Genomic DNA, 26,688 nt, shown 5'->3' with positions numbered 1-26,688 from the left:
GAGGGGTGTGGATAAGAGCAGAGTGGAGATGAGTGGTGATGAGTGGTGTGGATCAGAGCGGGCTGGATAACAGCGGGCTGGATCAGAGTATATTAGAGCAGAGTGTATTAAGAGTTCAGTGGAGTAGATGAGGGGGAATTGGATCAAGGTAGAGGGGATTAGAGGGAACTGGGTTAGAGTGGAGTGGATGATTGTTGCTCTGTCTGGACCCTTGTCTGAAGTCCTTCTGTTTGCTCTCTCCCTTGCCTGGTAAGTCTTTGCTTTGGTCACAGTTAAAGGAGGCATATGCACAGCTACCTTCTAAGGCTCCTAACTCTGAAATCAGTCTTCTGTGAGGCGGTAACATCTGCCAGGAGGGTTTGGGAACTGCTCCATTCTTACCCGACAAGCTGGTTCTTCGAACGAGGGCACCTTTCTTGCCATAGGTGGTCACACCTTTTCACATTGAGCAAAACATCACTCCCTCATCCTTCAAAAGAAGAGGACAGGCTCCACAGCCTGGATCCAAAAAGAGCGGTAGGGTTCCATATTGATAGCACCAAAGAATTACAGGTGGGGATTCAAATCTTTGTTGGATTTGCAGGAATAAAGAAAGTGAAACAATTCAGAAGGGAACCATCTCTAAATGGATTATCCTCTGCATTAAGATCTGCTATGCAATGGCCAAGAAACAGCCGCCTGAGGGCTTACAAGCTCACTCTACCAGCGCTACAGCTGCAACCATTGCATTTGCTAGAGGAGTCCCACTCCTGGACAAGGTAGGCAGCTACGTGGGCATTATTGTGTACGTCTGCTAAACACTATTGCCTCGACAGTCAGGTCTTTTGAGATGGGTATTTTGCCTGTTCGGTCCTCCGGGACTTTTGAGCTTATAAGTGTTCGCAGACTCACTTACGGGGAGTGATTGCTTTGGTATCCACTGTAAGGTAAAGAATCAGTGGCTAGAAGTCTATCAGATGAACAAGTTACTTACCTTCAGTAAAGCTTTATCTGGTAGAGACTATCTAGCAACAAATTCCTTACTAACCACCCCACCCTGGCTGTTCTGCGAATTATCTTTTCATATTCAGAGATCCTTTTGGACCTCACATGCACACTAGTCATTCCTCCTCAGCTTGGCTCCATGCTTCTGGTGCAGACAAAGAAGTCAAGAACTGAGGTCAGCACGCGGGGTGGCATTTATTTACACACTGCGCACTTCACTTCGGGCATGGACAACGCCAACAAAGCCAAGCAGAGATGAACAATGCAATCTACAGGCATGCAAGGGGGACTGCAACAAACATTTCCGGATCAAGTCCGACACCTGGGAAAATTCTAAGGCAGAGAAACTGCGGCTAGATAGAATCTTTATTAGATGAAATGTCCCCGAAGAGAAGTGACTTGATCATCTGCATTAATCTGTTCAGAAATATCCTCGAAATATCCTCCAGTGATTAAGTCCTCTAGATTCAGTACAACCACCAAGCGATGTCTGCAAACAGTCCCAAAAGGCCAAGTAATTGGTCAACAATGGGCATTAGAAATATTCAGTAATATAATTTCTATAGTGAAACTAAAACCAAGGGATCGAGATTGTATTTCAACAATAAAGTGATTTTATAAATGGTTTTCAAAACGTGCATGAGTGTAGCTTTGCTAAACAATCATCTTACCACTGTCAGAGGAATTCTCTTTTTTTGATCGCATCTTTCTCTTCCGTCCTCGCTTTCCTTTCTTGGGCATTGGCTCTGGTTCTTCGCCCCCATTTTCTCCATCTGTCCCATCTGGTCCAGTGCAGTGATCAGAATGCCTGGCCATTGTGTTCTGATCAATATAGGAAAACAAAATAAAACAAACTAAGTACTCTACTTCCACTGAAATTATTGTATAAAACACTAGGTTGGAAAAACCATGCTAAAGAACAAGTGATATGTGTCTCTTAATAGCAATATAAATGAAGAATGGTCAAATTAGCACTGTAGCACAATGATAAAGTGAAGCACAAACAAGGCAGGCAAACACACTAACATACACGTGCATAGATATGAAAGCTGGTCCACGGTCGATTCCTGTATCCCACAGACACACATTAAGACAATAAGAAAATGGCTAACACACAGACACATTTTACCTCAATGTAAAAAATCAGTAAACACGATTTGGAAACTATTTCAACTACTGCTGAACGAGTCGCCTAGGCACAAGGAACATTTTCTTACCTGTAACTCCAGTTCTTTTCTAGGGGTATTTCCATGATAAGTCATAAGCACTTGAACAGTCCCGCCCACGTGCTGGGACCCCAGAGCACTTCTTTAGAGACATCTTCTTAAGTGGAAATGTTTTCGCCTTTCTTCAAGAAGGCCTGCAAAGACACTTAAGAGATAACAAGCATTTACAATGCAATAGGTCTCGCAGTTGTTAGAGTTTGAGCTATTGGCATTGTAAATGGCAATGTCTTTTATTTATGTGTTGGTTTTTAAAACATAAATAAAAGGCATTGTCATTTACAATGCCAATAGGTTAAACTCTCGCAAATGCGAGACCTATTGCATTGCAAATGCTTTTTTTTTATGTAGTTGTCTGTGAAGTTACACTTGCAAGTCATGGAGCACGCCCAGGTCAAGCAGAATCTGTGGTGTTTCTAGACAACTGAAACAGCCAATTGTTTTATGGCCATTTCTTGCAGGGGCTTCACAAAAAACAACCACGAGGACTGACAGGGGAGACCCCTCAGCAATCCTGCATATTAATGTTTTAGGAGAAAAGATAGCTGCAAAAAAATACTAGGCGTGACCGTCTGGACAAGATTGGACAAAACCAAAGAAAAACAGCAGTCTTTTCCACGTTTGGGGTGTCTTTAAAGCCCTAGCCTAGCAACATTTTAACTGCACTATGCATCGGCACTCTGCATCTGCACTCTGAATCTTGAATCTGCACGCTGCACTCACACTCTGCACTCTGAATCTTGAATCTGCACGCTGCACTCACACTCTGAATCTTGAATCTGCACGCTGCACTCACACTCTGAATCTTGAATCTGCACGCTGCACTCTGAAACTGCACTCTGAAACTGCACTCTGAAACTGCACTCTGTAAGTGTGCTTACCCCTCTTCTAGTGCACTTCCTCAGAGGTAAGAAGCACTATATACATTCAGCTACAATACAATACACGCCTTTCGCGAAATTATTTTCTTCCTTTGGTTGTCTGCCCTGGACTATATATATATATATATATATATATATATATATATATATATATATATATATATATATATATATATATATATATATATATATATAGATATATATATATACTACGTGTAGAAAACAAAAAAAAGCTTAACACAAAAAAGAGACAGGACGCTTTATTACAGTTTTATAAACATCAACTTTATCGACTGTTAACACCTCTCTTGGATCCGAAAAACCCAAACAGGAAATCACGATGATCATCACAAAATATGTAATTGCGCAGACAAAGCTTGAGAATACTTTCATCGTTAATAGCCCATAGCCAACAGCAAGATCTCAAATACTCTGTACCCAACAATACCTAGGGTACACTGCTAGATTGATTTAGTATGGCACTGGAAGGGGAGGTGTGTGTACGAGGCCTATCATACTGTCTTCATAAATGTAAAAAGCCTACCTGTTGTGCTGTTCGGTAACTTTGCCCTACGGCTCCGACAATATTTGCTGAAAGAACAAGCGGGAGGCGGCTCGGGCGCAGCACGTCTTCCGGACACGTGCGCGTCCACAGAGCTGAGTCGGCTCGTGCACAGGCCAGTAGCGGCTCGTGCACAGCTCTAGACTCCCTTGCCAGTGAACACGGCGACTATAGAACTTGCTGGCGGGAGCGCTTCGCGCTCCAACGCCAGCTCGACCTAAAAAACAATAATGCAGCTTAAAAAAATAGGCTAAAATGCCTGTATCTTCATCTTGTAGTGAAAAAAGAGAGCCACATTTTGTGCCATTTTTGTGGTGTTTGACCCACGGAAAACTGCTTCACAAAACCCTTTTTTTCATGATAGATGAAAAGGAGAGGACAGAAAGCCCATAGGCTGCCATTATACATCAACACATTAGAAGCTGTGCCTTTAAGAATCCAGAGATCACCAGTATTCCATCATGCACAGCCAGTGGCAGTTACTTCAGTTCTTTTTTAAGGCGATGAGAAGTGAATGCATATTCCATGTTATGGATCCGTCTGTGTATTCCACCGGGGAGGAGGGCGGGTTGCTTATGACTAATCATGGAAATACCCCTACAAGAGAACTGGAGTTACAGGTAAGAAACTGTTCCTCCTCTTGTAGGGTATTTCCATGTATGGTCATAAGCACTTGAATAGATTAGCAAGCCCACCCCTACCAAACACAGTGAAAGAGACAGATAAGTTGTTGTAAATTTAAGAAAATAGATTCCGAAGGGAAGCCTGCCCTTCTTTTGCATCTGCTTTGGCATCAGAGTCCAGGCAGTAGTGTTTAGCGAAGGTATGAACGGACTTTCAGGTAGGGGCCTTGCAAATCTTAGCAATGGGTATTTTACGAAGCAAGGCCGCAGTAGCTGCTTTCCCTCTGGTAGAGTGAGCTTTAGGATTACTGGAAAGGGATTTGTTAGCTTTTTGGTAACCAAGTAATATACAGGAAACAATCCACCTGGAGATGGACTGCTTGGAAGTCGAAAGACCTGTCTGGAGAGAGCCACAATTTACAAATAACTGGTCAGATCTCCGTAGATCCTTAGTTTTATACAGATAGAATTTTAAAAGCCTTCTAACATTCAGGGAATGAAGAAATCTCTGACCTGGAGTAGATGGATGTTGGAAAAAAAAGTAGGTCAGGAAATAGTTTGGTTTACATAAAAATCCGAAACCACCTAAAGGAGGAATTCTGGATGAGTCCTCATAACCACTTTAGAAGCATGAAAAACCGTGTATGTTATGTTATTAGGGACTTATAAAGCGCACGGCTACTCGAAAGAGTGTCCGGGCTAAACCTTCAGGAAAAGGGCTAATAGTGGGCTCTAGGCTAGCTGATTTACACTATAATTGAAATAGCCAGGTTTTCAATAGCTTCCTAAAAGGAAGAAGATCCTGCATCTGTCTGAGTTCCAAAGGAAACTTATTCCAAAGCTGTGCTGCTTGAACCTGAAAGGAGCGACCACCAATTTGAGTATGGAAAGATTTGGGAATGCAAGCTAACTGAAGTGCAGCAGATCCCAGAGCACGACGTGAGTAATAGAATTTCACTCTCTTCCTAAGGTACGGGCCCCCATCCAATGGAGAGATGTAAAGGTTAGGCCAAGGTCTTAAATATTATCCTCTTATGGATCGGCAGCCAGTGCATGGCTTGCAGATGGGTAGACATTCGTGTTCTGGGCCCGAGCATAAGTATTGCCCTAGCCGCAGCATTATGGACCACCTGTAGGCGTGTCAACAAGTATTCAGGGATTCCCAAATAAAGACTATTGACGTAGTCCAGTCTGGATAAAACTAGCGCCTGGACCTCAGTTTTGCTGTGTGCTACCGACAGAAGGGGCAAGAACTGCTTACGCATTTTAAGCATTCCAAAACAAGAGCCCACTACAGCTTGAACCTGAGAGTTCATGGACAAGTTATCCTCAATCCTGACTCCCAGATTTTTGACAGACTTAACCGAGGCGATGGGGGAGACATGTCCTGTGGCTACCAATTCCGCCACACGTTATCTAATGGAAGACTAAAGAGGATTATTTCCGATTTAGCTGGGTTACACTTAAATTGGCGTGATTGGAAACATGAAAACACCTCTCAACGAGGCAGGCGTTTATTGCTTCTCCTTTGAAGTTAGACTTCTTATCATAGGTGAATAGCAATTGTGTATCGTCGGCATACAATACAATTGTGGCTCCGTGGGCTTCTGCCAGATGCGCCAAAGGGGTCATATAAAAGTTTAAAAGTGTGGGACCAAGGATTGAGCCCTGCGGAACCCCCTCCTTTAAGGAAGGAATGGGCGCTGCAAAAGGGGGAGACCGGACCGTTTGTTGGCGGTTATCCAGAAACAAGGCGAACCACCGGAGTACCATGCCCCCACAACCACATTCTTGAAGTCTCAACAAGAGCTGATCGTGACCTGAAGCCGGACTGACTCTGGTGGAATACTTGATGGGTTTCCGCATATGTGGTGATGACACCATTACCATATGGCTCTTGACAGCAAAGTGCTTGGATCTCACTAATACTGCGGGCTGAGGTGATAGCTACAAGGAAAGCGGTCTTCCAAGACAGATGTTGAAGAGAAGCTCTATGTCTGGGTTCAATGGGCTCTTGCATAAGCCAAGAGAGGACCACATTAAGCTCCCAAGGAGGAGAAGGACTTTTAAAGGGGGGACGTTCTTCAAGCCCTCCAAGAAATCTTTGATGACAGAAGTTCTGAAAAAGGAGGTTTGTGAAGGGCATTTCCTGTTGGCAGTGAGAGCTGCCAAGTGAAGCTTAATGGAAGAAAATTGAAGGCCAGATTGTGCTTTATGAAGCAAGTATGAAATGCTGACACCTTCCTGGCAAGAGGTAGGATCCCCATTCTTCGATGAGCACCAAATACAGAATCTCTTCCATTTATGAGCATAAGTGGAACGTGTGGATGGCCGCTTAGCATCCTTAAGAATGTCCAAGCAGTTCAGGTAAGTATAAAATGTCCATACTGCACTAGCTCAGGAGCCATGCTGCCAAATTCGAAGAGGAGAGGTGGGGATACACCATCTGTCCTCCGAATTTCGTGAGTAGGTCTGATTTGCATGGAAGCTTGAGATGTGGACGGATAGACCGGTGAATGAGGCCTGTGAACCATCACGGACGTGGCCACTCCGGGGCTGAGTATCATTTTGGCCCGTGACTGTGAGAGCTTGATGAGGACTGCCAGGACCAGGCGAACTGGAGGAAAGTGTAGAGAAATCTGACTGACCAGTTGATCCATAGGATATTCCCCAGGGTTCCCAGTTAGTAGAAACTAGACGCGAAGCTTTGGCATTTGCAGTGGCGAACAAATCGACCTCCATAGTACCCCATTTTCCAAAAATATCTTGGACCACGTCGTCGTTTAAGACCCACTCGTGATTTTCCTGCTGGAGCCTGCTGAGAGAGTCGGCCTGAGCATTTTGAACACCTGGGAGGTGAGTTGCTGTTATGGTCAGGTTTCTGTCTAAAATGCCACTTCCAGGTCGTTTGGGATTCCTGAGATAATGATCTGGATCTAGAGCCTCCTTGTTTGTCGAGGTAGAACATTGTTGTTGTATTGTCCGTCTGGATAAACAAGGAGATGGCACGGAATGATGGCTGAAAAGATTTCAGAGTCATTTGAACTGATCATAGCTCTATCAGATTGATGTGGTAAGTGGATTCCTTGTGTGACCATTTGCCCTGAATTTGAAAATGAGCTGTATGGGTTCCCCATCCCAGGAGAGAGGCATCCTTGACTAAGGTTTGAACATGTATCTACTTGTGAAAAGGAATCCCTCGTAGGAGATTGGTGAGCAAACACCACCATGTGATGGACCAGAGGGCGTGTTGAGACAGTTGAATCCGGTCTTACCAATCTCCTGTGCACTGGTACCATTGGTCTTCCAGACTTTCCTGCAGGGGTCTCATGTGGAGACGTGTACTTGGGGTGAGGCATATGCAAGATGCCATCGAGCCCAGAAGAGAGGGAGGAGACCTTCCTTCACAGTTGGGTGAGGCATTGTCATGAGATCCTGAGCCTTCCGAAGGATCGATAAGCGCCTCTCCTCCAAAGGGGACACGTTTGCCCTATGAGTATCAATGGATGCTACCAGATATTGTAGGCACTGTACAGGCGTCTAGGTAGACTTTGTTTGGTTGACATGAAGACCCAATCGAAGAAGGTCGGAGGTCCACTGGAAGTGTAGCTGATCCTCCTGATATGTGGATGCCTTCATTAGCCAATCGTCTAGATAGGGGTAGACTAACACCTTGTGTTTCCTCAGATGGGCAGCTACCACCGCCATGCACTTGGAGAAGGTCCTGAGTGCAGATTTCAGGCTGAATTTAAGTATGCAGTATTGGTAGGGGTTGTTCCCCACTGCAAACCTCAAGAACTTGTGATGCTTCCCTATGATGGAAATGTTAAAGTATGCATCTTGCAAGTCGATTTCGATGTAGCAGAGGTAGTTCTGGTGTAATGCTAGCATCCAGAATCTCTCTCTCCGAATCCACTTGTTGGCCTTCCTTAGATCAAGAATGGGTCTGAACTGGTGACTCAAAAAAGAAGTTGACAAAAGTCGCTCAAAAAGTTCAGTCAAAAAAATGACTGGAAGGTACCGCTTTCTCAGAGTCTACGCTGGCTGGTGCGGAAAAAGAAAGAACTGACGTACGCATGCAACGTCATCTCGGCGACCATGACGGACGCAGAGCCGACAGGCGCCACCTTCCGACGCGCAGAGGTACTGCTGACTAAAAAACTTTCCGGATCCAGTCTGATGCCGGGGGTAATTCTAAGGTAAGGAATCTATAACTAACGAGTTTCTTTCAGATACCTTTGATCACAGGGATTATGAAGAGAGGCTGTGTTTTCTATTCTGCGTGGATGCCGCAATAGCTGTTAGGTGTATGGTGATTGAGGTATAAACCAAGCAGGACTTTTGAAGATGTAGAAGGTAAAAAATGATATCCTGCACCTCAGAGGTGATTGAGTTAGTTATTTAGGGTACAGTAACACATAAAAGGTTTCCAGTTAGCAGTGTAGCAGGTGGTTTACAAGCTTCTCTCAGGATCCACGCATTCCAGTGGCAATCAAACTCTGACTTCAGTAGACAAATTTCTAGGTTGAGCTGGGTGTCTGACTCTGCCCTGATCTGGAGTACGAAGGTCTGGCCTGTTGGGAAGCTTCTTGTGCAGGTCAACGGACATAGAGTAGGGTGGAGAACAATGGTTGTTTGGCCCATGTCAGAGCCACCAGGATGGGGTAAGGGGTGTTTATCTCAACTTTCTGACCACATTTGGAATCAGTGGGAGAGGAGGAAAAGCATAGGCAAAAATCCTTGACCAGTTGATCTACTGTGCATTCACTATGGATTGGGGTGTGGAAAACTTGGGGTGAAGTTTTGGCATTTTGCATTTTTCGCTGTGGCAAACAGATCTATGCCTGGGGTGCCCCACCCAAGTAACTATGGGATAGGACTTGTGCGTGGAATTTCCACTCGTGGACATGTTGCTGTGTCTTGAGCAGCTCTGCAAAGTCGTTGTCCACTCCCGGTAAGTATCCTGCCAGGAGATAAACTCTGATGGTTGGCCAGATTTGTTGGGTTCGGCCGACAGAAGAGGCAAGTGAGTGCCCCAGTTTCCACAGGCAGAACATGGCAGTTAGGCTGTCTGTATGCACCAAGACTATTTTGCCTTTGATTTGGAGGAGAAACGCCCACAGTGCTGGTTGAATGGCTAAGAGCTCCAAGTGGTTGATGTGGAAACCCCACTGATGAGGTGGCCAAAGACCTTTGACCATGTTGTTAGAGTGTGCCCGCAGCCAGCTAAGGATGCGTCTGTGGTGATGGGCACTTCCAGAATAGAGACAGCAAAGGACCTGCCCTGTCTGGCAACAAATTGTTGTACCACCAATGCAGAAAGTGATATGTGCTTGCCATTACCAACACTTGACCTTTCATGTGACCATACACTTGTGACAATTGGCTGGAGAGCCACTCCTAAAGTAGGCGCCTATGAAGCCTGGCATGGGGCACTATATCAATGCATGAGACCATCATTCCCAGAAGACTCATAACAGTGCAAATTGAAATGTGAACGAGTGTCTGAAAAAGAGGTGGCAGTTGTAGGGAACACCGCATTCCCTGATGGCTGGGTAATGAAACTCCCACTACTGAATTGACGACTGCCCCTGGGAAGGCTTGGACCTTAACAGGTTCTAAGTGGGACTTTGTGGCATTCACTGAAGCTTTGAAGGAGGGAGACTGGTTGGGGTGTGAGCCAGGCATTCGTGTCTGCTTGCATTCTTGATTATAATGGTTTTCTTATAACAAAATAAAGTGGACAAATATAGATGCAGATGTTGGGTATTTGATTGTGTTCATTTAGGATTAGAAATACGGTCTATGTTAGTTTATCACATGAATAATTTGGGTATGATGTAAGCACTGGTTCTTGAGGGAAGGGTTACAATGCATTTTGGGAGATGGAGTTTGTTGCATAAACAGTTTGTAGTTCAGCTAGGCACAGATACACGTGATTAACCACCGGAGGGAAGTTAGGAAGGAGGATAAACCTGAACAGATTTTGAACAATTGATGCTGTTTCTCACCGTAAGAGATGAGCGCGCCTCGGCACGCAATTAAATTGAAATACGAATAGTGTTATGGAACTTGGTATGCTGTTTAAAAAGGAAACGGGCATCTTGTAAAATCAGCACTACAATGAGAGACGCATTTCAGCATATGTCACGGTAAGCGTGATTAGAAGCAAAGTTGAGTAAAGGCAAATGAATTGGTAACAAAATGTTAGTTTAACATATTAAGATTCACTGATTATATACAACATTTTTAAGTATATGGGTGTTTTGAAAAAAGGATCATTGCTTACAACATTGGAATAAGTGTCTTAAAATATATTTGCAATGCTGTTTTTAATGACTATTTGTAAAAAAATTGTTGAGAAAAACTGAAGTAATTTAGTTGTCAGTTGTATTGGGAGTATAATGCTAATGCTGATAGCATCATGTAAAATTATTTTCTTGCATTTTAGATACCCCTGATGAAGGGATTGTTATCCCGAAATGCATTGGGTTTCTTTTAATAAAATCGTGACATGTGGAACTCAATGGCGCTTCTGTAATTGTGAGAACATCGTCGCATGCTACTGGAATGAATAAAACAGATTGAACAAACATTGAAACAAAGAAGGATTAAACGTAAAGGTTGAAAAATATGGAGAAATAGAGGATTTAAATAGTAGAATTTAATTCATTCGATTCATTCAGTGATATGGCTGTGCAGTTTGGTGGAATCTTAATAGGTTCCCCTCGTGTTTTGTTGCATTCTTGATCAGCCAAGTGTAGAAGTGATGGACTATGTGGATTCCCTTCCTCAAGGGAGCTGCCACCACTGCTTAAAATATAGAGAAGTCCCTTGCAGCCATTGAGCCTTTAAAGGGCAACGCTTTGCACTGCAAGTGTTGACCATTGACCATGAAGCGTAGATAGCTTAGATGAGCTGGGAGGCTAGGAGGAATGTGAAGGAGTAGTTTCTGTCCTGTAACTCCAGTTCTGTAGTAAGGGTATCTCTGTTATAGTCATAATCTAGTGAATAGTCCCGCCCATGTGCGTGGACCCCGGAGCAATCAAAAATAATCTCTTAAGTTGTCAAAAAATGCAGAACTGCACAGACACTTAAGAGAGAATTTAAAGACAGATAATGCAGCCTATATCCACAGGCTACACTGTCCAGTACTTCAACTAGAAATTCCACCAAAAATCCACAAACAGCACAGCCTGTCCAGATTTCTCCACAGAAAAAAACCTTGCCTTAACAGCAAAACCCTCTGGAATGATAGAGAGGAAGAAAATGGACAGACAAGCCCCATAGGCTGCCATTATGTGGCTCAGAACAGGATACTGTGCCTTTAAGAGAACTTCACAGTATCCCAGAATGCATTGCAGGTCCCTTTTACTTTCAGTTCTTTTTGAAGGCGTAACACGCCAGACCTGTAGCATTCCTTACATGAATATCTCTCTCCACCGGGGAGGAGGGCGGGCGCTTATGACTAGAACAGAGATACCCCTACTGCAGAACTGGAGTTACAGGACAGAAACTACTCCTTCTGTAGTAGGGGATCTCTGTGTATAGTCATAATCTAGTGAATAGAATGGCAAGCCCATCCCCACACCAAAGCGGCGGTGGAGAAAAGATGAAATAACACCACTACTGTGCGAACAGATTTCGCAGCGAAGCCTGCCCAACCTGAGCGTCTGTCCGGGCATCAGTGTCCAGACAGTAATGCTTAGCAAAGGTATGGACCGGCTTCCAAGTGGCTGCCTTGCAGATTTCTGCAATTGGAACATTACGTAGGAAAGCAGTCGTGGCAGCTTTGCCCCTGGTGGAATGAGCCTTAGGTTTACCCCCTAAGGTCTTATTAGCCTTTTGATAACACAATTGTATACAGGACACAATCCACCTCGAGATAGATTGTTTTGAGGTAGCAAGACCGGTCCGGACTGATCCATAATTGATGAACAATTGGTCTGACCTACGAATATCCTCGGTTTTATCCAGATAAAATTTAACACCGACCTAACATCCAGGGTATGCAAGGACCTTTCCGCTGGAGATGAAGGATTCTGAAAAAACGTAGGTAAAGTTATGGTCTGGTTAACGTGGAAATCAGATATAACCTTTGGAAGAAATTTAGGGTGAGTACGCATAACAACCTTAGCAGCATGAAATACAGTATAAGGTTCTTGGCAACACAACGCCTGAATTTCACTCACCCTGCGGGTCGAAGTAATGGCCACGAGGAACGCCGCCTTCCAGGACAGGTGCTGCAACGAAGCCTTATGAATAGGTTCAAAAGGCTCCTTCATCAATCTGGACAGCACCACGTTCAATTCCCATGAAGGCGAAGGATGTCGGACAGGAGGGAACACTTTCTTCAAGCCTTCCAAAAAATCTTTGATCACAGGGATCTGGAAGAAGAAGTCTGTGAAGGGCATTTCCTGTAGGCAGTCAGCGCAGCGAGATGAACCTTAACGCAATGAACATTAAGGCCAGACTGCCCCAAATGTAGAAGATATGGAAGGATGACATCTTCCTTACATGTTGTTGGGTCATAGTTCTTGGACTTACACCTGATGCAAAATCTCTTCCACTTGTAAGCATAGGAAGCCCTAGTGGAAGGTCGCTTAGCCTCCTTCAGTATGTCCATACAATCTTCTGGTAGATTCAAATGGCCATATTGCACTATCTCAGGAGCCATGCCGCCAAACTCAAAGACGAGAGGTTGGGGTGCACCATCTGCCCCCCGAACTTCGTGAGAAGGTCCGGCCGACACGGCAGCCGTATGTGAGGAAGAAGAGACCGCTGAAGCAGGTCCATGAATCACCACTGCCTGGGCCATTCCGGGGCAATCAGGATCATCTGCGCCCTGGACTGGGACAGCTTGATGAGCACCGCCGGAATCAGGGGAATGGGTGGAAAAGCATACAGAAAGCTGTTCGACCAGTTGATCCATAACCCATTCCCCAGCGTCCCCTGCTGGTAGTACCTGGAGGCGAAGTCTCGGCATTTGCTGTTTTCGGCGGTGGCGAACAGATCTAAGTCTGGAGTCCCCCACCTTGCGAATACTTCTCCTAGTACTTCGTTGTTTATGACCCATTCGTGGTTTTCCTGAATCAGTCTGCTCAGTGCGTCGGCCTGAACATTCTGCACACCTGGTAGATGGGTAGCCGTTATCGTCAGTCCTTTGGCTAGAAGCCAGCGCCAGATCGCCTGCGCCTCCTGCGACAGAGTGCGCGTTCTCGAGCCCCCCTGCTTGTTGAGGTAATACATCGTGGTCATATTGTCCGTCTGTACAAGCAGAGAGTTGGTGGTGGAAGGACGGATGAAAGGCCTTCCGTGCCAAGTGAACAGCTCTGAGTTCCAGGAAATTGATGTGATACGTGGACTCAGTCGGGGACCACGTTCCTTGAATCTGTAAGTCTCCGGAGTGCGCCCCCCAGCCGTGGAGAGACGCATCCGTCACGATAGTCTGTTTGGGAATGTCCTTGTGGAAGGGAACCCCTCTGAGGAGATTCTCCGCTGAACACCACCACTTCAGAGACTGAAGAGCATGCAGAGACAGTCGTATCTTGTCGTCCCAAGATCCTTTCCTCTGATCCCACTGATCCTCCAAGCACACCTGCAATGGTCTCATGTGCAGCTGTGCGTGTGGCGTGAGGAAGATACAAGAGGCCATCGACCCCAGTAGAGAAGACACCGTCCTCACTGTTGTAGATGGAGCGGTCATAAGAGCCTGAGCCTTCCGAAGGAGTGATAATCGTCTCTCCTCCGAAAGAGACACGCTTGCTGACAGCGTATTGATGGAGGCTCCCAAGTACTGTATGCACTGGACAGACGTGGACATGTTGATGTGCAACCCCGGCTTGTTCAAGAGAACGCACATCTTCTGGAAGTGTGCTTGAGCTTCAGAGAAGGACGAGGCCTTGATCAACCAATCGTCCATGTACGGGTAGACAAACACCTTGTTCTTCCTCAGGTGTGCAGCTACCACTGCCATGCACTTAATGTTCTGGGCGCAGACTTCAGCCCGAATGGCAGTACTGTGTACTGATAATGATTGGCGCCGACTTGGAATCGCAGAAACTTCCTGTGTTTGTGTGCAATGGGCACATGGAAGTACGCATCCTGTAGGTCTATAGCACATAGTCAGTCTCCCTGTTGCAGCTGAGGATAAATCTGATCACCGGTGACTATTTCGTCGTCGTCTTAGTCAGCGTCGTCGAGTAATCGATGTCGAGAGGTGGCCCGGTGTCGGCGCCCGCCGTCGAGAGAGAGGCGCTCGCCGTCGAGAGAGAGGCGCTCGCCGTCGAGGAGGAGGCCCTCGCCGTCGAGGGGCCGACGCTCGCCGTCGGGCCGACGTTCGACGCCAAAGAGGCGCAGAAGGAGTTCTGGCGCCAGGAGTCAGTCTAGCCGGCGCCAGGTGCCGATAGGGGATTCTCCAACGCCCCAGCCTAGAAAGGAAGGCGGATCACCGGGCTCGGTGTACTCTGAAGTGTATACACCTTCTAGGCCGAAGTCGGTTACGCCTCCTCCTCCTTTGCCCAGGGGACCTCCTCCGTGGGCTCCCACCCCGCCTCCACTTCCACCTCCACCTCCACCTCAACCTCAGCCTCAACCTCAACCTCAACCTCAGCTTCCGGCTGACAGGCCTCCTCCGATTCCTCAGAGGACGGCTTCGCTGCCTAGATATCCAACGCCTCCTAAGGGGACCCCTTGGCCAAGGGCCCCAGCCAGGCCAAAGTAGCCGACTCCTGTGAGGCCGGCGGAGCATCCGAAGCCAAGGAGGTCGCGGTCTCGCTCCGGTCGGAGGGAGAGATCGCGGAGTCGTCACAGGTCATCAACGAGATCAAGACGGCGCCACAGGAGGCGCAGATCACGGTCCCGCACGGACTCTTCCGGGACCAGAACCTACTCACCGACTTTGTCGGAATCCCCGGGGACGAGAGTGTCTCCGGTGGACGACATCAGCACATTCCAGGATGTTCTCCTGAGAGGTGCAGCTAAGTTGGGTATCACGGTGACGGTGCCTACTCCCACGACGTCCGTGATTTTCGAGACACTTCATAAGCACCTGTCTCGACCTTTACTGCCTCTAGTACCAGGATTGGTAGAGCCCGCAGAGGAGTTGTTTCTCACTCCTGCGGTGACTAAGGCCGCTCCCTTAAGAAGTACAGAGCCCCGGATTCTGACCCGGCTTTTCTTCGGATGGATCCGACTCCGGACTCTGTCATAGTGACAGCGGCTAGGAAACAACATGCCACCTCCCAGTCTTCTACTGTACCTCCTGATAAGGAGAGCCGATGGATCGACTCGGCAGGCAGAAAGGTCTGTGGGACGGCATCTACTGAGATGAAGGCGGCTAGCGCTGCGGCTTTGCTAGGGCTATACGATCGTGCCCTATGGGAGTCCCTCCAGCAATTCGCTGAGTTCCTTCCCGAGAGAAGAAAGAGGATTTTCAAGAGATCCTGAAGGAGGGGATGCTGGTGTCGAACCAGCTCATCAGCGCGGCTGCTGATGCGTCTCTTCTGGCGGCCCATGGGCACTGTCATGGTGTCAACCAACGCTTGGCTTCGACTTACATCGCTCAAGCGGGAAGCTCAGCAGCGGGTGGCCAATCTGCCTTTCTCGGGGGAAACCCTGTTTGGCAAGCATGCGGATGACGAAATGGCCCGCATGAAGGCGGAGGCCGAGACCCTGACGGCGGTGGGGTTGGAGAAGCCCAAGGAGAAGACGACCTACCGCCCATTCCAGAGACGGTTTGGGGCGCAGGGCAGAGGGCGTGGGCAGACTTCGGGACAGCAGCAACAACAGCAGCAGCTCCGGAAGCCCTTCCAGAAGCGCCAGAAGGGTAGAGGCGGCCAGCAGTCCGCGGCAGCGAACAAAGGCCCAGCTGGGTCTCGACCCGGAGCAGTTACTTCCCCTACATCAGTTACCCACTCCGGTGGGGGGAAGCATTCAATTTTTTCTGGCAGAGTGGAGAAAAATTACTCAGGACAAGTGGGTGCTGAATATTGTTTGCAATGGATACAGTCTTCGGTTGACCAGCCCGCCTCCAGCGATTCCACTGGTCAGCTCGCAGTTTCAACTGCGCGAGCTCCAGGCGGAGGCCGATATTCTGTTAAGAAAAAGGGCGATAGAAGACGTACCTCTGTCTCAAAGAGGGAGAGGTCTGTACTCCCGGTTCTTTCTGGCGATGCTGTTGGATAATCGGGACATGAAAGTAGGCGTCTTGAAGGTCTATGGTGGTCATGAAATCCCCGCTGGATAGAAGACGCAGGATTTCCAGTAATGTCAGCATGCGGAAAGATTGGCTTTTGATGAATTGGTGGAGCGCCCTCAAATCCAGAATGGGTCGCCAATCTCCGGTCTTCTTGAGTATGAGGAAGAATCGAGAGTAAAACCCTTCTCCTCTTTGATGCACCGGGACCACTTCGACTGCACCTTTTTGAACAAGAAGACAGACTTGATGGTAAAGCTCCTTGAGGTGTGGAGGAGGCGGGCCAGATGGTGGAGTACGAGGAGGAATCTCGAAGAACTCTAAGGTATGACCCCTTCGTACAATGTCTAAAACCCAGCGGTCCGAGGTGATGGAGGACCACTGAGAATAAAACAGAGATTCGACCTCCAACACCTTGGGGATGACAAAAGTCATTGGCGCTTAGGAGTGGATCTGCGATAGGAGGACTTTCCCTTATAGGGTTTGGAGGACTGCTGACGATTGGACTGCTGCTGATTGGATGCGTAACGCTGGTTGCCCTGATTGTAGGAGCGGTACTGTTGTCCTCCTCGAAAAGTGGAAGAAGTGCCGCGTCCGCGCGCACTTCGAAAGGGCTGCTTCCGGAATTGCAACATGCCCAATGACTTTGCTGTATCGGTGTCCTTCTTAATGGACTCCAGAGCGTCATCTATGTGAGACCCGAATAGCGATTCACCATCATATGGCATATCAAGGATCTTGGATTGGACTTCCTGCCGGAAGGAGGTGGATTTTAACCAACCCTGGCGTCGGAGGGCAGCTGCACTTGCAAGCAGACGGAAATCTGTACCAGCAATATCAACAGCACAGTCTATCATTTCTTCCGATGCCCTCTACCCATCCTGAAGAATCTGCTGAGCGTCCGCCTTGGTATCAGATCTACTAGAGCAGATATGTCCGACCACATCTGCCGGTCATAGCGTCCCATAATGGCTAAGGCATCGGCTGCTCGAACAAAAGTGGAGGCCATGGTAGAAAACTTGCGGCCAATAGCGTCTAGGCGCCGATCCTCTATCGGGAGGCGCGGTGATTTGAGACGCTGGGTTCCGGGCTCTACGCTGTGCAGCTTGAGTTACTACTGAGTACGGCTTAGGGTGAGAGATCAAGCATGCCGGAAAACCGGTTGGGGCTTTGTATTTCTTCTCAAGGCGCGGTACTTGAGCAGGTAACGTGTTTGGAGCCTGCATGAGTTTAATGCCTTCCATCCAAATAAAATAGATTATTGGAATCGTGTGGACTTGTTTGTAAGGCTTATTTTTAAAATCGTAGAGGAAACAGTCCTCCTCACGTTGCGTTCTAGGTAATTTGAAACGCTGAGCCGCTTTATCCATTAGTAGATGGAAACTGGCGATATCCATAGGAGGTGAATCACCAGAGTCTCCTGGTGGAGGAGAGGGCGTCTGCATTCGGTAATCGTCCCACTCCGCCATACCGTGTTCGCCTGCATCCTCATACGAATCCTCAGGGACCTCTCCGTCCTCTCGTTCTGGAATCGCCTCATCATCCGCATCCTGCGGATAAACAGTCGTATGAATTCTGATGGACGTCTGAACCTGGGGCGAAGTTGTGGGCGGCAAAGTTGGTGGAAGAGACGGTGGAGGCAGTACAACGGCAGCAGGAGATTGCACAGGAGTACCTTGCGGCGTTGCTGGGAAACTACGGTTGTAATTGTCCAGCATATGCTGGAGATTGGAGATCAAGGACAAGGGCAACGTAGCCATAGGGACTTGGACAAACTGTTCCTCAGGTTGAGAATCTTGGTCTCCGCCATCTTCGTCAGTGTCAGACTCCTGACTTTTGATGATCAAATCAGAGGGACTCTGGGCTGCCCCAAACGTGTCACCTTCATTCTCAGAATCAGTGTAATGCTCAGAGGTAGTGGCAAACATTGGAGAAGGTGGTTGCAGCTGTGGAGCAGATAACTGGTGGCACGGAGCCTTACTGCGACGTTGGGGAAAATCAGCAGTGCCAGAGGATCCCGAGGTCTTCAAAGGCACTAAAGGCAACGAGGCAAAGGAAGCCGGTGCCACCGTCGACGCTATTGTCAACGGTGCTGATTCGACTGTCGACTAAGACAATTTGGAAGAATCCATCGTCGACGGTGTGACCGTCGACGGAGTCGCCGTCAGAGGTACCGTCGACGGGCGATCCATCGTAGACTAAGTCGTCGACGGTACAGTCGTCGACGTAGACGGAGCCCTCGTCGACGGGGCTTTGGTCGACGGAATCTTAGTCGACGAGGAAGATTTCTTAGAGGTTTTCGTCGACGAGGAATTCTTCGTCGACGAGACAGGCTGGGAAGGCAAAGATACTCATCGACGTGAAGGCTGACGACGAGACCGTCGTCGACGAAGAAAAAGCTGATGTCGTCATCGACGATGAAGACATTGCTGTTCTCGTCGTCGGAACGCTCGTAGACGCTCCCGTCGACGACGGAACTCTAAGAGGCGTGGAAACACTCCTAGAGGCAGCAGAAGACGCCTGAGAGCCAGGTCTCGTGGGCGTAGCGGTAGTAGGAGTGGTAGGAGACACCACAGAAGCCAGAGGCAGGGCCAGTTTCTTCTTTTTGAGGAAAGGAGAAGGAACATCCTGTACACTACCACGCTTAGAGGCTGCTGTAGAAGGACCAGATTGAAAACTTTCTGCATCTGACAGAGCAGAATCCTTGTCTTTAAGACGTTGGAGCCAAAGGAGAAGACGGCCTTCTCTGTCCTTCAGAGTCTTTGTAGAAAAAGTACTACAGAACTTGCAGCTGCCAACTTCATGATCAGGGTATAGACAAATACACTTCTGGTGGGGATCCTTTTCAAAAAGACGCAGCTTCCCACAAGAAGAGGAAGGTCTGAATAAAGACTTCTTACTTGACATGTAGAAAAGAACTGCAACTAGAAGATTTGAGGTAAAGAACTGAGCAGAGCTCAGGGAGACTCCCTTCACACGACGTGCAGTAGAAAATCTGAGGACTGGAGCTTCTGAGGAGAAGGTTCTAGAGGGTGCTTGCGCCTGATTGGCTGTAGTTTGGACTAACATAATGACACTAATGTGTTACAAATTGTTTTTTCTCTTTACCATGCATTCCTATGTAGGAATTGTTTTGGAGATTTTTCAGTTGTATTTTCCTCTTCTTTATTATGTATTATGTGTATATATATATATATATATATATATATATATATATATATTACCCACTGGCGGTCGCCAGTAGGTAGTTATAGTTAGGATCGTTTTCCATAGGAAATCCGCAACATTCTGTTGGGAAAAACTTTGGCGCCGAATGAGGGATCTGCCTGTAATTTTCCTTAACTTTGCCTCGCTCCGCTCCTTCCCTGAAAGTTTCGGGGGGATCCGTCAAGCGGGGGCAGAGATAAAAGGGGGGTCCTAAAAAACATGTTTTCCCCATGTTAATTTCCATAGGTCGGTTGGACTCACTTTTAGCCCGAACGGCTGAATGGATTTCCACCAAACTTGGCAAAATTGTAGGGACTGGTACCCCGATGTGCCTTTGCTATGTCTCAAGATATATGCTCCAGTGGTTTTTACGAAAATTAACTTTGAGAAAATATATATTGGGCTATATATATGTTAGAGCCCAAATGTAGCCCAATATAGCCCAAAGATGGCCACCAGAGACAAAAAAAATAACAAATGTAGCCCAAATATCAGCCAGATGTAGCCCAACTATAGCCCAATGACAGAATGTCCCAGAGTGTTCTAAAGAACAACTAGAACGCTAACAGTCTTACTTATGACAAAAGTATGGCACACCTGAAGTCATCTTGATTGGAATAAAGTGGTAACACTTAATACATTTAATTTGAAAAGGAACAAAATGAGGGGTTTCATTTTGCCATAGAAATTTTATGTATATATATATATATATATATATATATATATATATATATATATATATATATATATATATATATATATATATATATATTCACTGAAAAAACCATAGGTTTCTCACCAGTTATAGTTAGGAATTAGCATTTAAAAAACCTATTAAATTCACTGAAAAAAACCATAGGTTTCACACCAGTTATAGTTAGGTGGAAATTTTACTCGCATAAAACCATTGAAATTCCCACGTTATAGTTAATTGGACTCACTATAACTTGCACGTGCAATGCACTGCTGATGACGTCACATATTACATCACTCATGACATGGTCAGTGACATCACTCATGACATCACTGATGACATCTCAAATGACATCACTGATGACATCATCCAGTGAATGTGTATCTTTCTGAAAAATAAATATTTTTTATATATGTATATCTAAAGGTTGATGGAAGAATAAATGGGTAAATAAATGTCTAAATGGATTTTTTTTGTGTAAAATTGATTGGTTAACTGACTTATTAAATGTATCTTAGTGAATACATATATTAGCGAGTAATGTTTAAATATTTAAAATATCTGTATCTGTATCTGTGTCTCACTTTGTGTATAAGTGGCTGCATGGGTTGGTAAGTAGCTACATGAGTGTGTATATGGGTTATTAGTTGTTTTTTTGAGTATCAGTATCAGTAACTGTATGGTTCGGTGGGGGATATTACTTAGAGCACAGATGCATGAATGAGTGACTCACTATTTGTATGTATTTTGAAGACAGCATGTGTGCAAGACTGTATGGGTGGATGATTGTGTGTATGGGTGAGTTAGTGAGTATGTGTTTTTATAATTGATTGTTTAAGAGTAAATATGTTTCCGTTTCTGTAGAAGTATGTGTAGTGGTGTGTATATAGCAGTATAATCAAGTAAATGTTTTTTTGATAGTTTATTTGCATGTGTGAATTTGTGTGTGAGTAACTATATGGATGAGTATTAGTGTGTAACAGGATGTATAGGTGTATGAGTACATATGATGAGTATGTACATGCATGAGTGACTATATAGAACTGTTGGTGAATGAGTGGATGTGTATGTAGATGTTGGAATTACCTAATAAGTTGTTGTAATTGGTATTGGTTTCTCCTTTTTTAAGAAAATGTTAGTTTCTATTTTTGAATGTGTGTGTCAAAGGTTATTTTATGCTGATAGGAGGTCTGCCACTTTGTCACAAGGATGTTGTGATCAGTGATGTCATTTGAGATGTCATCAGTGATGTCATGAGTGATGTCACTGACCATGTCATGAGTGATGTAATATGTGACGTCATCAGCAGTGCATTGCACGCGCAAGTTATAGTGAGTCCAACTAACTATAACGTGGGAATTTCAATGGTTTTATGCGAGTAAAATTTCCACCTAACTATAACTGGTGTGAAACCTATGGTTTTTTCAGTGAATATATATATATATATATATATATATATATATATATATATATATATATATATATATATATATATATATATATATATATATATATATATATTTATTTAGCATTATTGCTATTTTATGTACCGTGGGACTCCCACTTCGACGACGGGGAATATTCAAGCATGTGAATCTATGAAAGACACCCCTAATACTGGAGAAACTGATGTATACAGATCACTGGAAATTGATTTGACGAAAAAAAGGACAGTATGTAACTAACTCACAGATATTACAGTTACAGATAGGGCACATCATAAACCTTCTCTCACCCAACTATTTACAGCTTTCCCATTATAGTCTCAATAACTGACTTAAATCCTAGCATTAGTGTTAAAAGCTACGAATCAATATGCTACCATATCCTTCGGAAAACTAAAAAAGTTAATTAAACAGTCTGGATGTAAACTATTGTTTTAGTATGGGATGTGGTAGATCATTGGAATCTACAAATATTCAGGTGGGTGGATTTATTCTTAGTATTCTCCATGGCACCAACCTGTTTCCACAATTCTTGATAAATTGTACAAGAAAAAAATAATAATGAACTAAAATACCTTGAGAGTAAAGCGGATCATTTGTAATTTTTTCCAAACATCTTTTTAATTGTATGTTTGTGCCCTTCAATCACATTACAACTTAAAACAATTAATACTTAATCTCACCCCATTTCCGTACCGAAGTAGTATCCAAACAATCTCAATGTAGTTTAATAAACACTCCCCCCATTCCCGTACAAGTGTTCCATCTTCAAATATCAAGAGAAAACTGTACCATCACTCTCCAACTTAAAGGGCATAATTCCCTAATTGCCCTCAAATTCAGGCGGAGCTCCTTCCACTCTGCGCATTAAAGGCTTTTTAGCACGAAGCAACCATATGCACGTCTACAAAACAACCTGGTGCTTTTTAGTTATTGATCAAAGTTGGAGTTCCTGAACAAGAAAAAACAGCAAACACCTCTCTTTTTTGGAGGGTGGGGTGTGGGGAGGGAGGGGGACGAGGGGGACGGGGGGGGGGGGGGGACAACATGTGAGAAGAAAGACTGAGGCCATCCCATGGTCGTGTTCCTGGCATAAGCAGGGAAAAGACAGCAAAACAAGTAGGGGGAGGAGGGACAGTATCACCAAGGAAGACAACTATAACACATGCATACTCATGGAGGATATACTCAACAGGAGGGGCAAAGACATTCAGGATGGCGATAACAAACAAAGTCAACAAATAGAAAACAAGCACATGTGAATGGCACAAACAAAGCCAGTGGTAAGCTATGGGTGTAATGCATTCCTAGGTAAGCTTTCTGCATATCACAATACGGCTTTGCAAACAGACAGCTGTGCTGTCTGGTAGGTTTTGACCTCAAAAGAAAAAGCACAGTCACAAGATCACGAGCGGAGAAAATAAATGACTTACCCTCCGTGTAAATGTTTTTCCACATTTTGAACACACAAAAGCAGCTGGAACGAAGTTAGGGTCATGATAGCGTTTGAAGTGCATATCGAGGAGCTGCTTCTGCCGGAAAGTTTTGTCACAATGGCTACAGGCGTAGGGCTTTTCTCCAGTGTGTGTTCGTTTATGCATGATCATATGGCGCTCCTAAAAGAGAATAAGACCTTTAAAAATTGAAGCACCTATTTCAACATATATTTAGGCTAATAGAGGTAAAACGCTCGAGAGAGGGGCGCAGTACTAAATCACATCAGTCTCTGTTGAAATAAACACGATGCACAAAACTAAAAATTGAAGCATTTGGTTAGTGGTGTTCATACAGATGAGCAACTTATACGGCAAAGCAGCACTCCAACTTAACTTTAGGATGTAAATATGTGAATCCTCTAGCAACAATCGCTTAAAAATTAGCACTAAACACATGAACTTGAAATGGGTCGCACATGCCTGATCTAGGTTATTAACATCATGTTATTCATGAAGACCACTGGAAGGAAGTGGCTACTGGCTACTCACCTTGGGTAGTTCCCTGCTTCCCCCGGGGTCCACCAACCTTGGATACTAGTCCCGTTTTGGAACTCACCTCGCATTCCATTAATTTGGTATAAGGTTTGGCCCTCCCTGGTCGGGCCCTATGTGTTTTTTCTAAGCTACTTACCTGTTTTCTAAGTATTCTTTGTGTGTAATTCAGATCTCAGGGTAGGAGAAATACCAAGAAAGGACTGTAGTAATAAATATAAAGTATTTTTCTACTCACCTGGTGTGGTTCTTTGTATGAAAAGCAACTTATACGGCAAAGCAGCACTTCATCTTAACTTTAGGATGTAAATATGTGAATCCTCTAGCAACAATGGCTTAAAAATTAGCACTAAACACATGAACTTGAAATGGGTCACACATCCCTGATCTCGGTTATTAACATCATGTTATTCATGAAGACCACTGGAAGGAAGTGGCTACTGGCTACTCACCATGGGTAGTTCCCTGCTTCCCCTGGGGTCCACCAACCTTGGATACTAGTCCCGTTTTTGGAACTCACCTCGCATCCCATTAACTTGGTATAAGGTTTGGCCCTCCCTGGTCGGGCCCTATGTGTTTTTCTAAGCTACTTACCTGTTTTCTAAGTATTCTTTGTGTGTAATTGAGAGCTCGGGGTAGGAGAAATACCAAGATAGGACTGTAGTAATAAATATAAAGTATTTTTCTACTCACCTGGTGTGGTTCTTTGTATGAAAAGCTTACTGACCAACATAGTGGTACATGCAACTGCTTTACACCCCACTGGATAAGCCTTAGTTGCTCTCCAGAGCTATCTTTTGAGAGCTTTGGCTTTCAGAGACTTTTTTTTAAAAATAGTTTCATTTATTGATTTTTGGCTTTTGGAGATTTAAACCCTATCTCCAAGGGTTGCCTGAACTCAGTGCCTCACTATAGGTAGACACTATATACTGAGTCAGCCTACATTGGTGGTACAGCGATTGGGATAAAGACTTTCATTGCTATACCACTTTATCCTAAGTAAGGTTTCCATAAAAAAAACACTACTACCCTTGGTAATTACACAATACTTATAGGTATGATTTTTTTTGCTAAACGTTTAGGTAGGTGTCAATGGTCTAGCATAGCCCTTTTTCCAAACATGAAAGTTTAGATTGCTGGAGTAGAGTAGGCTAAACTAGCATCAAGTCCACTACTGGGGAATCTAGCCAGACTAAGGAGTGAGTATAGGTACAATGCCCTTAGGTTCAATCAACTCAGGACGTTATGCAAATCTAGAGCACTTAAGACGGGTAGAAATCCCGATAGGTCTTTTCTGTTATAATTACAACTCGAAGATGACATCCAGAATTCTGAGTCCTCACTGAAGGAAGAAGGCCTTGGAGAGGGAGGTGAACATGAAGAGCAAGAGGTACACAGTGCCACTGGCCCCATCAATGAACGTAGTCAGGAGGAACCTTGTGTGAAAAGCTTACCGACCAACATAGCGGTACATGCAACTGCTTTACACCCCACTGGATAAGCCTTAGTTGCTCTCCATAGCTATCTTTTGGAGCTTTGGCTGTCAGGGACTTTAAAAAAAAAAAAATAGTTTATTTATTGATTTTTGGCTTTCGGAGACTTAAACACTATCTCCAAGGGTTGCCTGAACTCAGTGCCTCACTATAGGTAGACACTATATACCGAGTCAGCCCACATTGGTGGTACAGCGGTTGGGATAAAGACTTTCATTGCTATACCACTTTGTCATAAGTAAGGTTTCCATAAAAAAACACTTCTACCCTTGGTAATTACACAATACTTATAGGTATGATTTTATTTTGCTAAACGTTTAGGTAGAGAGACACTCGAGGTGAGACTGAGTGTGCGCTAACGTCCGTAATATTGCTGTGATTTTTAAACTTGGACTGTATGTTTTTAAGGTCACACATGCTTTTAAATTGCACTAGCTCTTGATAGTGAGCTTTTTACACAACGTAAGAAGGGGAAGTATTACTAACCTCTTTTTGCCTGCTCGCCCCGGTCCACCCCGGCTGTGTGCCGTTTGTGTGGAGGGCGGAGCAGAGTGTGTCACATCCGGTCTGGCATGCAGAGGCGCTCCTTCCACCTCAATTCCCCCCCTCTATTTACATCAATGTGCCCGCGACCGCGCAATGGACGCGCCGATGGCACGCCAAAGGCAAGCCCGGCTGCGCCCGGCTGGGACCAGGGGCCACGAACCCTGGCCCTGTGAGGTCTTTAGAGCGAATCAAGTACTCTAAAGAGGCACTACTAAAACTGAACAAGCCAATCAGCGCTAACTGCAGGCATACAATATAGCCTGATAACAGGGCACTAACATGCAAGCACTGCAATACTACTTTTAGCCGCCAGACACACACCACAGGGGAACCAAAAACACAGCTGGCCCCACTCAACTGTAGATCCATGGCTAAACACAAGTACGAGATGCACGATCTACTAGAGGAAAACTCATTAGACGCCTTGTTCCTGACCGAAATATGGCTTAATGAAACCTCAACACCTGATGTGATAGACGCCATCCATAACGGCTACTGCCTAATCAGGCGAGATAGGGTAGGTCAAAGAGGAGGTGGAATTGCCATAATCCATAAAGAAGAGATAAAATGTGAGGTCCAACAAAGTGACCTAGATAGCTGCGAGGGACTCTTCTTCAAGATATCAAAAACAAAAGAAAACACCATAACAGGCTTCCTCATCTACCGCCCACCCGGTCACAGTACAACATTTACGACAAGTCTGGAGGATAAAGTAGTCCATCCAGCACTGAGATATAACACGTTTTTGGTATTAGGGGATTTAAATATACATTTCGACGATACAGACAACAAAGAAGCAAATGCTACTTGCAAAGACCTTCTCGCACTTAATCTTATACAAAAAGT

At 45.3% G+C, this 26,688-nt stretch overlaps 1 protein-coding gene across 1 annotated transcript in view; it reads right to left on the bottom strand.

The window, feature by feature from the left end:
* Positions 1-26,688, bottom strand: part of CTCF (CCCTC-binding factor) — a 512,861-nt gene that overhangs the window by 128,770 nt on the left and 357,403 nt on the right. Inside the window, exons 9-10 of the mRNA XM_078670971.1 lie at positions 23,249-23,431; positions 1,656-1,806 (exon numbers count right to left, since the gene is read on the bottom strand). Of these exons, the coding sequence (XP_078527097.1) occupies positions 1,656-1,806; positions 23,249-23,431 (334 nt within the window). The remainder of the gene's footprint in view (positions 1-1,655; positions 1,807-23,248; positions 23,432-26,688) is intronic.

Source organism: Lissotriton helveticus, chromosome 12 (assembly GCF_964261635.1).
Source record: "Lissotriton helveticus chromosome 12, aLisHel1.1, whole genome shotgun sequence".
NCBI classification, from domain to species: Eukaryota; Metazoa; Chordata; class Amphibia; order Caudata; family Salamandridae; genus Lissotriton; species Lissotriton helveticus.
The sequence above is the reverse complement of the archived record's forward strand: the minus strand, read 5'-3'. Positions and strand labels throughout refer to the sequence as shown.